This window comes from Corvus brachyrhynchos, unplaced genomic scaffold, assembly GCF_000691975.1.
Source record: "Corvus brachyrhynchos isolate BGI_N302 unplaced genomic scaffold, ASM69197v1 scaffold8, whole genome shotgun sequence".
Taxonomy (NCBI): domain Eukaryota; kingdom Metazoa; phylum Chordata; class Aves; order Passeriformes; family Corvidae; genus Corvus; species Corvus brachyrhynchos.
This window is the reverse complement of record NW_008240031.1, coordinates 1,423,602-1,435,673: the sequence shown is the minus strand read 5'-3', so window position 1 is coordinate 1,435,673 and position 12,072 is coordinate 1,423,602. Positions and strand designations below refer to the sequence as shown.

The window sequence follows — 12,072 nt, the reverse complement described above, 5'->3', positions numbered from 1 at the left end:
TCCTTCCGGGGGGCTGCGGCCCCTCTGCCCAGTGTTGCCTGGAGCCGCGTTAGGGCAATGAAGCCCGACCGAAAACCGTCTTGCACCTGCTGGTGGTTGGTCCTCAGTGCACGAAGGTGTTTAACACAACTTTTAAAGCCCTGTCTTACGCTTTTCTTGCACATTGTGACAGGTTTTCTCCCCTGCGCTCCAATCTTTATTGCAGGCTTATGCCAAATTTTCTGGGGCTCCCGTGACAGTGAATACTGTAAATAACTCCTGGAGAGCTCCGAAAGGTATCGTCTTTGCAGCCTTCATTATTTTAATCACAGCCGCGATACAAATGTGGGTTCCATTTTCTGTGTTTGCGTTGGGTTTGTGTTCATGAGTGCAGTCTCCCTCAGTTAAATGACTTCACAGGATCAAGTGTGATGAATTTGTGAGAATAAAATAATGCAAGTCATAAATGAAGTGCTTCAGAGGACAATTTATCAAAATGTGTATGGGTGAAGCGGCAGACAGTTAACAAAGCAGTAACGCCAAGTATGTAGCTGTTTCCGTCAGGTAGTCTGAATTGATGGTATAGTGAAAGCAAATTTGTGAGCTTTTTGCACTTTGCATATTTATAAATTAGTAGTAACTAGACTTGTGTATGGGAGAGCTCTTTGGTTACCTGTAGCTTAACGGTTTGGTACAGTTGAAAGTGGAATGTGAGCCTCAGCAAGTACAGCTTACACCACCTGGGATGTTTAGTGCTGTGCTGAGTTAGAGGGTTTGACTGATAAAAGGTGAAGGTAAGCTGTCAGAGAGGAATTTTTTGTTTTGGATGCTTCTATTCATTGCTTATTTGTTTGCTTAGCAGTTATTGTCTTGGTGTATTTCGGAGAGGTAAAATCACTGCAGGCTTAAAGTCCTCTGTCACACTTAACCACATTGTCAGTTCAGGCAATACTGTATTCATACAGAAGTTGAGCCTTTGGTTCTTGCTTTTCAGTGTGTTTTCTGTTAGGGGGAAATACCAAGAACTGGTTGGGTGGACTTGCTAGAAATTTGGTGGCTATCCTCATAAGGAAAATACATAAAATAAATTAAGAAAGCAGTCTAAGAGTAAGTGTTGGTGATAATTGATATTTTAATATTATTTAGCACTGTCCTGTTGGGCTTGTTGTGGCAGTTATGTTGTGAATATGCTGTAAAATAGCCCCTGTTACACATACTTTGCACTCTACATGCTTTGATCGTGCAGTTTTATGACTAAAGGCTGTCCAGTCAACTACTGAGAGAGGGGAAGTATGTAGTTCTTTGACTGATTCATGGTTATGCAGTGGTAGCTTGGGTACTGGTTATAGCAAGGCTAGAGAAAAAAGGTGGTTAAAATGGATTTGGAGGGGAGGGACAGAGGAAAAATTGAAAAGAGGCTCAGAGGTGAATGAATTGAGAGAGCAGTTGGACTTAGTTGGAACTTTTATCTTAAAATGAACATCTGAAATCCAGACAAGTAGCCTAGCTGTCAAAGTATTGGACACCTAGCAAAAAACATTGGTTTCAGTCTGACTTGATGTTGCCCTTTTTAATGTCTTCTTATTAGTAAAGGCCACAATAGACTAAGAGTATTTGTAACCTTGGTGGAACTCCCCTGCTATGTAAAATTTTATGTTTATGTTTGCATGTTAGGAAAATCAGAGCAAGCTGTTGAGAAAAGGAAAGTACATAAAGTGACTGATTGCTTTCTATTTATGCTAAAACTCATCCATACAAATTGTTGACTGTATTATTTATGCCTTCTAGAAGATCTACCAGTCCTGGTATCAGAAGACATTGTTATTTCTCAGCCAGCAAAAATACTGAACTTCTTAAGAAAGCAGGTAAGTCTCTTTCAAAAAGATTTGTTTTCTTTGCCTTGCAGTGACTCTTGCGTGTCTCCTTTGTACACTGATACAGGCTTCCAAAAACCTGGAATTTAGTTCAGACCCAATGTTTTTCAGTTTTTCATACATGCATGAGAATTGCAAAATGGTGGATAAGAAATTGCTCTTTAAAAGTTTGATCATTAGTTGAGTGAAAGATTTAAAAATAAACATGAAAAAATTTAAATTGAAAAGGATGTCAAACTGTCCTAAATCGAGCAGTTTCTTACTGATCACCCTGCTTGTAATTATAAACTTTCGATGTCATTATGACTTTGCATAGGATATCATAGTTTACGCTAACAGTTTAAATGGGTCATTTCCCAGTGCTCATTTTTTCAAAGATAATACATACAGTGTTGTTTTTAATCTATGTATTTTTTCTATAGCTTGTAACATAAAAATGTCTGCAGGCATTTCTTGATGCACACCAGGTTATTGCCTCTTCCTTGGCTTTTGTAGGACTCTTAATGTTTTGTACACAAATAATAAAGCTGTGCAATTTCTTCTTTTCACAAAGTATAAAGATACCTAATAAACAGTGGCATCGTCTTTTTATTCCTAAGATGGTCCTCTAGCCCACTGTTCTGCTTTTACATGAGAAATGCACTTCCTGTCTGGTCAGATGATCTGACGAATGCCATGTTAGTGAAACTTCAAACCTTCATGGGGAAAAACAGAATCTGAAAACTGCATTTGAGATGGAATTTTAGACAGTTTATTTGAAATTCTGAAGTTTCAGATTCATTTGGATTGAATTTGAATTCGATATTCATGTGAATAACAAAGGTTCCATAATGTTGGGGGGAAAAACCCTCTTTATGTTAAACAGTTACATGCTTACTTTCCAGATGTCCAAGTATCAGCACTGGCCCTTTGTTTCTAAATTAATGTAGCAAATCTACTCACTTCCCACAAAATTTACCAATCCTTATAATGTATCTTAGAAGAATCCAGTGTTAGAATTAAAAGATCCGTCACTAACTGCATTAATTTAGCGGCATATTTGATCCCTTACATTGTTAGCATCCAGTTTCTTAACTTCTAGAATGCAAAATAGGGGAATGCATGCTTTTTATTTTATGCTTACACCTGCTGAAGTGTCAGATGCTTCTTCAGAAATAACAATGGAGACTTACCAGAGGTTTTCTATATCCCTGAGTGTTGAAAAATTGCCTCTGTATCGCTGGACATTTGCTTGGAAACAAATAGGAAGGAGATGCAAGGGTTATTTTGGAAATAGGAGGGCCCAAAGCTCTAGGAATGGGAAACTGGAAAAGCAAGAAGCAACAGGGTTTGGCAGAGTTGACCTGAAGAAGGAAAATTCTAGTGAGTGCATGCTTTCTGTCCCAAAAATTGTTTATATATTTACTGCCTTGATAGCTCTTAAGTTTGAAGTAACTTTGCATTGATCGTGTTTTTTGAAAGTTCTGTGTAAGACTATATTTTTGGTTTGGGTTGTTTTTTTTTTTTAAATTTGTAGAAATACAATGCTGATTATGATTTGTCTGCAAAACAAGGAGCTGATACACTGGCATATATTGCACTACTTGAAGAGAAACTGCTTCCTGCTCTGGTAAATACTAATAAATACTTTGTAATGGTCAGAATATTTGGAATTGAATGCTGAAAGAGGTGCCCAGCATGAGAGACATTAAAGTCTCTCAGCACAGCCCTGGCTGGAACATAGTTGCTTTGTTAGTCTGTTTTTTGGAAATACTGCCTAGCAACTTCTGAAAAGGAGAGAAGTGTGTGTTTGTGGAGTGTCAAGTAATAATAGTAGATTTATGAAAGACATTTTAAAAGTATACCTAGAAGATTTTTTTCTTTTAGATCTTTTTTTTCTGTTGGTCTTTGGGAAACAGTAGCCTGAAAATGCCTTATTGTGGCCATGTTTTGTTTCATTTGATTTCCTGAAAAACCTTTGATTAAGATGTGTCTGATGTGAGACACACAACTGGAAGCCTTTTGAACTGTTGAATTAAAATTTTTGATTAATGAAAATGCCCATCAGGAGCTTAATTTTTCAGTTCTAAATAAGGCATGGCCATTTGCCCTTTACACCATTTCAGTGTAATTACATTAGCGCTATAAAACCCACAGACACTGAGTGACTGAATGACTTTGGCTTCATTTTGTACAGATTATATCATAAGCTAGCCTTTTCAGCTGACCCTGGTTTCAAATTCATAATTTCATAGTATCTTTAATTTTAAGATTTCTATAAAATTTCAAAACAAAATTCCAGGAAGTTCAAACCTGTTGCTATATGTGTGCAACTTTTTTGTAATATAGTTACAAGATTGTGTGTGTGTGTGTGTGTGTGTGTGTACATACACTGTATCTGTACATAGATAGTACACATGTAATTTTATGCAGATGAATATAGTTCTCCATAATGTCTTTTGTGTTTTTCTTTATTTTGAAGGTAACTATTGCCTTACTTATATACTCCTATACTCAGAGGATTAGTGTATTCCTTTGCAGAGCCTGGTAGGCCTAAATTACAATAATTCCTGGTTCTTCTGCTTTTCTGAGCAAGATCGTCTTTCACATGAAGTTTCATGAGATGTCTACTCATGTCATTCAGATTTCAGTTATATTTTTCTTCATGTTGATACAGCTGCACACTTTCTGGATTGAGGCTGAAAATTACTGCAGTGTGACAAAGCCATGGTTTGCCTCAAAGATTGCCTTCCCACTGAGTTTGTATCTGCCTGGAAAGATGTCCAGGGAAGCGCTGAACAGGATCTTGCTGACCAAGGGAGGACCTCCACTCTACAGTCTCACTGAAGTGGAAGCACAGGTATGTGTTGTGCATTAAGGAGTTCGTAAGTTGGTTCTGTCAAAGACAAGAACTGAAACAGTCTAGCACACTTTCAAATGATGAATGGTGCTGTGCAGCCTGGCTACACCTAGGGCTCTTAGACAGTCTTGTGTCTCATCAGATATACAGGGATGCCAAGGAGTGCCTAAATCTCCTGTCGAAGAGATTGGGAACAGCTCAGTTTTTCTTTGGAGATACGTGAGTGTGATTTTTAAAAATTGTTTTGGTAAATGATTAATAGAAAAGGTACCACACCAGTCTCTGAACACTTGAACTTTTTTTTTTTTTTAACCTGCTGGGATGTTAAAAGTGCTTCCAAGTTGCTCATCTGAATGAGCAAACAGGGCACAAATGACATAGTTGGACTGACTCAATGTGATGTCTCCCTTATCCTGCTTTTTTCCACAGCAAGGGAAATGCTGCCCACGGCTGCTAAGAAAATGTAAGGTGCACTGGGGAACACTTTCTAGCCACTGAATGTCACCTCGTAGCTTTGTATGTAGAAAAAAATGTTTTAGGCTGAGGTGTTAGTACTCTGCCCTCATGGGAGGAGGGTGTAGGTCCAGGAACACTATTCCTGTGGTATGTGTGCAGAACAGGAAGCAGATAGGGACAACATAGAGCCAAAAATGATCCCTTCTTTAGCTGTTGAAGTTGGACCACTCCATGAGAGGGTCCTGGTCCCCAGTGTGACTTTTGTGGTGCCAGAAAGGTGTTTTAGAGTGTCTTGTTTAGGATAGCATGACTATGTTTTAATGCTGACATTACTGTTTCAGCTTGCCAGCATGTCTCTAGTTAAGAGATGCTGAAAGGAGTAGATAGTTGGTACAAAGCATTTATCAGGTTGATAGGCAAAGGTGGAATGACAGAAGAGCTGACTGTATTCTGTCCCGAGTTGTGTTTGACATACATGGAAAACTAGGTTGTGGAAATCTTAAAAGTCTTACCTTGAATCACTTCAGTGTTTTCTTGTGTTACTCTTTTTAGGCCTACCACCTTGGATGCCTTCGTGTTTGGCTTCCTTGCACCAATTTATAAAGTGTGCTTCCCCAGGGTACAGTTGCAAGAGCATTTGAAACAGCTTCCCAATCTGTGTCGATTTTGTGATGATATTCTAACTTGCTACTTCAGGTTAACTGTCTCAGGCAAGTTGTGATTCTTTTATCCTTTTTGTTATCTATACTTGTGTTGGGATTAGTACTCTAGGGTTCCATTTGTGAACCAAGGCACATTAGATTTCATGTAGTTTATGCTAGACTTTCTGTGGCGAAGTGGAGAAACTTTTAAAGTTGAGCAGAAAGGATTCAAAATCAAAAGCAAGTGTCAATACTCAGTTTTAGATTCTGTCAAGCATTGGCATATGGCTCACGCTTAGTACTCCTGATTTTCTCACATGGAATGGCTTTTCCACTTAAATTCTTCTTTGCATAAAAATAGTGTGTGAACTCTCTCTCCAATGTGAGTTTATTTTTTAATAATTTAAAAGCTTTTGTAAATACCTTTTCACTCTTCCTCTTTCTGCCTTCACTCTCCAGGCTATTCTCCAGCTGGACAGGATACAGCAGATGCTAATCTGCAGAAACTCACACAGCTTGTAAATAAGGAATCCAACTTGATTGAAAAGGTTACTTTTACTTCAGTATCTTTAATTTTGCTGCTTTGTTGTGGTTACTTGTTCACAGATACCTTTGCGTGGCAATTGCAACTATACAGTGGACTTTATTTTAATTATTTCTTTTCTAGTGAATTACATTTTGTAGAGAGGTGGGAAGAATATTACACGATTTCGAAGGAGGAATTAATGAAGCCTTGCACTTAGAAAAGAATTTTTAATACAACCAAAAGAACATTGTCTTGCAGGTGTGCACACCAACAAAGGAGTGGTATCTTTCTGCAAGCGCACATTCAGCAAAGGAGGAGGCAAATGTGTTGGTCAAAACCCGGACATGGTCCTGCACATTAAGACTGATCACCAGCTTTCCTTGCTCCCAGCTGCATGCTGTAGTATCTAAGCAGCAGTCACTCTTCTCCTGCTTGTTCTACATCTAGCTGTTTTTCCTATGTTCCTTGTTTCTAAGGCTGTCACTCAGCACCTGCCAAAAGCTATACAACTTACCTGAAAAATACTTGTGAAGAATTAGCCTTTTCATGCAGATAGAACATTTTAACTGAAAGGGTAGAAGGCATTTCTTCCTGACAAAAACCAGTGTGTGAAATAGAAACTGTGATCAGCTTCTATAGCATTAGGTATTGATGCTCTTTCTGGCAGTGAAGTGTGGCTGTGGATGTTTTAAACAATGGGTTACATAGACATTTGTCAGGCATGATTGAGGAAATGGAATAGACCTGCCTTGAGGAAATGGAATAGACCAGGCAGCCTCTGCAGATCTGCCCTGTGCTGTCTTTTATTCTGTACCAGGTGAAACTTTTTGAGACCACATTACGCATAGGGCATTAGATGGATTTCCTATGAAAATGTGAATTGTTTATATTCAGGGGTTAATTTTAACCTGTCTTTGAAAAGGTCTTATCACAAGTTCTTTATTAAGTACTTTTTGAAATGTGTCACTAATACAAATTCAGTCAGCATCTCCCAAGCATTTCTGATGTGAAAAAAATTATTCTTGCTTGGTACTGAATATACAGAAGCATCCACTGATAGCAGTTTGACTCTTGATCTGCCTTCTAGCAGCATTTGGCTATTGTACAATTTATGACCTCTTAGAATCTGTGTTGCTTCCTTCAGTAATCTTGACCAAATGACTTGAGCAGAAGCACATCCAGTTGCCCTGGGTTTGATGTACCATATGTAAGGAAATGAATAGCAGCTCTAACACAAGCATCTGTTTGGGAGTGGAAAGAAACCAAAGCACCAGTTGTGGCTGGTCCTGACAGTAAACATACACCAACCCAGTACTAATGATGGCAGCCCTGACAAATAAGACTAATCGTATAATCTATATTCTGCTGTTGCCAGATCCGGCTCTCATTGTTTCTCTGCAGATGGACGACAACCTTCGTAAGAGTCCTCAGCATCCCCCTCGTAAGCTCACAACGCTCAAGCTTGCTGCAGGTGGAGAAGAAAGCAGTCCAATGAGTCGTTTATCACCTTGACGCCACTTGTTGCCCGTACATGTGTGTTTTGTAATTCAACTGAGTGCCACAGTAAATTTTTTTCACATGAATGTTTTGCAAGGGAAGAATCTGCTAATGGGTACAAGTAGAGAAGAAATAGAGCTTTACAATCTTCTGTCTATCTGTTTTAAGAAATTGCGTAGTTTAGGCTGGCCACACACTAAGCTGAAGCTAAGCTAAACAAAGCTTATTATTGTGGATGTTAACATCATTTTGTACAGCATACTTTTGACTTTAGCCTAGCAGAATGTTTACCAAAAGCTAAAAATCTGCTTATGGAATGTTCACTATTACTTTATTTTGTGGGTTTTGATTTTACTGTAATCATGTTACTGTATGTGAGTGGCTATACACTTTGTCTGAAAAGGACAAAGTCCAGTTGCAAAGTCTGAAAAGACAAAATGTTGCCGTTCATGGCAGCTGAGAAATGAAAAAATGACAGGAAGGTAAATATTTTTATTGTGCTTTAATGAACTTGGGGTTTGTGTTTTATGGTTGTTTGTATCTTTGAAAATTTGTTATGTCGTACTTTGAAGGGGATTATTGAAAAGCATGTGCGCTATGGGGATTAAAATGATGCACAATGCTAACATTTCACAGTACCTCGTACTAGTCCTTTGTGAAACAGGCTTAACCTGTGCACAGGGTAATACCACATGCTGCAAAACTGTTAAGTCAAAGTCACATAAAACTTGTAGTGGATGGAGAAGTTTGATTAGTTGCTGTCAGGACAAGACTCGACTAGCAAACGTACTGTGTCTATGGATTGAAAGGGACTGGTTAGGGCTTTATAAGAAAGATGATGTAGGCTTTTAAATTTGTTGCAAATGCCTCTTAATCAGTTTTGTCTTATTTTTTAATAAGTTCTACAGTTGATTCAAAAATTAAAACTAAAAATTGTCCAAATTTTTGTTGTATGATGATCTGTCTAGTTCGAAGTTCTTTTCTCTTTGCAAACTGTGGTATTGCAGGGCATATTTCTTCTGTTGAATTACATTTTCTCTTTAACAGCAGCCTTGCCAGTTCTAGAGACCCAAGCAATTCTGCCACAAGAGAGATGCTGTAATTTTTTACTGGGAATGTACTGGCAGGTGCTTCGTGAGTAGGTGTAAAGAGAATTAGACAAGTAGATTGGCCAAAATGGCCGTGCTTGGGATACAGAATTCTGATAGCTGTATGTGTGGGATAACTGTTCTGGGTTTTCTTTTTGTTGTTTTTCTGGCCAAATCAAAATAGTCTTTCAGCTTCCCTTCGGCTACTAGTCATGTTTGAGATACACAGATAAATTATTTCCTGTTTGTAAAAGACAAGATGGTAGATTGTGTACATATTGTACCTTTGGACTTGATATGTAAGGAATGTAATATCTTTAACATTTCTTAATTGAAATGTTCAGTTTCTAATGAGCACTTTAAAATACTGTTTAAGCTTCATGCTCTTACTAGAGTATTTGTTGCAGTGATTTGAAATTAATTAATCTCATCTTTCATGGTAACTATATAAACTGACAGTCCATTACATGCAAAAGTAATTAAAATGTTTAAAATTTGTACTGGCTGTAGCTTGACAAGATTTACATGAGATCGAGTCACATAGCTTTCCAGAGTTTTTCTTTTACAAACACGGCTATGGAGTATATGCCTTAGTTTGTCACTTTTGTGAATACATACACTCAACCTATAAAGTCTCTTTGTAAAAAAGGGTTGTTGTTTCAATATTAAAATTTTGGATTTTTAGTGGAATTTTTGTAGAGCTTTTTGTGGAATTTATGTTGAGTTTTTTGAGTGTTTCTCTGTTATCCTTGTAAAAAGGTTTATCTTGTCCATTAAAAAAAAACCAAAAAACCCTGCTGACTGCTAGGACAAGAAATTGAAGCAAGTTAGCATATTCATGAGATCAGATTTTAAATTTTTATCACACCTCTTCAGTACCATTCCTTTTCTTTCAACACAGCCGCTTTTGGGAAGGGGGGAGTGGGGAGGCATGCATTTGCTGATCTTACTAAATGTGAGCTCTGGGCCACCTGATGGTGAAATTTTGGTAAACTGATTCTCAAGGAACTTCTTTCACCACATGGCAGAGGACAACAGTGCTAGAGATCACAGCAAACATTGCCTGCAATCATGCACACAATCCCAGGCAACCAGTGAGGTTGCACAGCCGTACACTCCCTTATTTTACTTTCTACTGAAGGAGAATTCAAACCCAGACTCCTTTATGTAGACAGTGTCATCCCTGGCCTGGTAACTCAGGCTTGCTCGTTAGTTTACTGGCATATTTTGTGTGCCTGAGTTCTGAAGCTGGGAGGTGAATGCTTTCCAGGGTGGGGTCAATTTGAGTAACTCTCAGTCTGCATCTGAAGTAGTCAGAGCTGCTTCTCTGGCTAGGGAAGAAAGATGAGATTGAGTTGTGATTCATCTTCCTGGAGGTGATACCTAAGAATTGAGTCCTGGATTTGTGCTGTGTCTGCTGTGTGCAAAGGAAGCCCTGGCTGCCTGACTCTTACCATAAGATGAAAACCTGCTGCGGTGATAGCTTTTCCTCCGCTGCCAGAGCTGGTGGGTGGTCTGAAACACAAGGAGTCAGGCAGCCTTCTGCCTAGGCAGCAGTGGTGTGGCCTTGGAATTGCTGTTTGCAGCCTGCTTCCTGTGCAGAGCACTGGCTGCTGTAGCTGCTGCAGCTCTGCAGTCTCTAAATACTTCAGGTTCATGTGTTCACTTTTGGCTTCTGGTGCGCACACCTATGATGTGCAAGTGTGGGATTTAGCACTGGGTTTCCAGGGCCTTGCTGCTACCAGGGCAGCTGACAAGCCTTGTCCTCCTTGCCCTCCCCCTGGAAAGGTGGTGTCTAGGAACAGATACTACCTTGAAAGCAACTTACCCAGCTGCCAGTTGTAAGTGGAGTGGACCACTTTGGCAGGTTGTAAATTTAACACCCCTGCTCCCAGGCAATCTTCTGGTGAAAGCTATGTGTAGATATCCTTAGGGCTATTTTGTGTTTTTCTGTGTCACCTGGTTGTAGGAATATATATATTGCAGAATAAACGAGATGAAAAAGTTTACAAATTAATTGCTACAAATATGTTCTATTTAACATTTCCAAGACTGCTCTAAAAATGTCTGCCCCTCCTTTCCCCTTCTCCTCTCTCCCCACTCCCATCCCGTTCTGAAAATACTGTTACATTGGGCTTTTATATACACTTACACATTCATGATGACACATCAATTTTGCTAATGTAGCATAGCACTCCATTAAGAAGAAAACCACCCTATTTGATTCCTGGTTAAAATGGTTTGCAGACTCCCTTGAGTCGGTTTCTTTTGCTTGGTATGATTCTTGGCACTGCAGCAGGAACCATTCATAGTGCCTTTTTTTTTTCCACGCAGAAAGGCAGAGCAGCTTTACATGTTAGCTTGACAAACTATGCTGTAGCTCTTAAATCTGGATGGTCTGTGCAGTTGGCAACAAGCTGTCCTAAGTGGTGATCATAGGCATGTTTCTTGATGAGAAGCTGTTCCCCATGCCCAGCCACTTGCCAGGCATATAGTACGTGATATCTGGCCTGGAGGCCTCTCAGCGATACTGCTGTTCTGCATCTGCGTGAGACCTAGCCATGCCATGATAATGGTGATGCAGGGCTTAATGCTCCTGTAGTGCCATGTGTCCTGGTCTGGGCAGCAGGGCAGAGGCCAGTCCCCACTCTGTGGTCTCCTCCTCACACAATGGAGGCCTGCCCAGCAGTGGTAAGGGCCAGGAGCAACCTGGAGCTCAGTTCTGGAGCTGAGTTCTGTATCACAGGCAGCTGCCAGGATGGCAAGTGAGTTTTTTGCACCATCTCAGGGATGTGTTAAAGCAAAAATGGAAGAACCAAGTCCAGGGTTCCCTGTACCGTGCTGGTTTGCTGTTTGTGCCTGGAGCAAAGATCCCAGGAATAGACCCCAGCTCCCTAAAGATATTAGATCAGGTTGGAATGAGAATCTGGGAAGGAGAAGGAAAGAAAATGTGATCAAGGGAGAAGCATTAGGGGCATCTGTTTTCACCCTCAATGACTTCTTGTCAAAGACTTACGAGTATCATGGTATTTGGGACTGAAAGACTGCTTCATGAGCTACAATGTACTTCTCATGTGGGCAAAACGTGGGGGGAATCCAGTGGCTTCCTTCAAGTTTGATTGAAAAAGAAAAAAACAACAAAAAAAAGATTAAAATATTTGAAATGTGCTGG

At 39.6% G+C, this 12,072-nt stretch overlaps 1 protein-coding gene across 1 annotated transcript in view; it reads left to right on the top strand.

Annotated features, from left to right (window-relative positions):
• Window positions 1-9,590, top strand: part of MTX3 (metaxin 3) — a 15,910-nt gene extending 6,320 nt beyond the window's left edge. The window contains exons 2-8 of the mRNA XM_017743664.1: window positions 173-275; window positions 1,768-1,844; window positions 3,370-3,462; window positions 4,510-4,692; window positions 4,835-4,911; window positions 5,701-5,858; window positions 6,249-9,590. Coding sequence (XP_017599153.1) covers window positions 173-275; window positions 1,768-1,844; window positions 3,370-3,462; window positions 4,510-4,692; window positions 4,835-4,911; window positions 5,701-5,858; window positions 6,249-6,532 — 975 coding nt within the window. The 3' untranslated portion in view covers window positions 6,533-9,590. The remainder of the gene's footprint in view (window positions 1-172; window positions 276-1,767; window positions 1,845-3,369; window positions 3,463-4,509; window positions 4,693-4,834; window positions 4,912-5,700; window positions 5,859-6,248) is intronic.
• The last annotated feature ends 2,482 nt before the right edge of the window (window positions 9,591-12,072 follow it).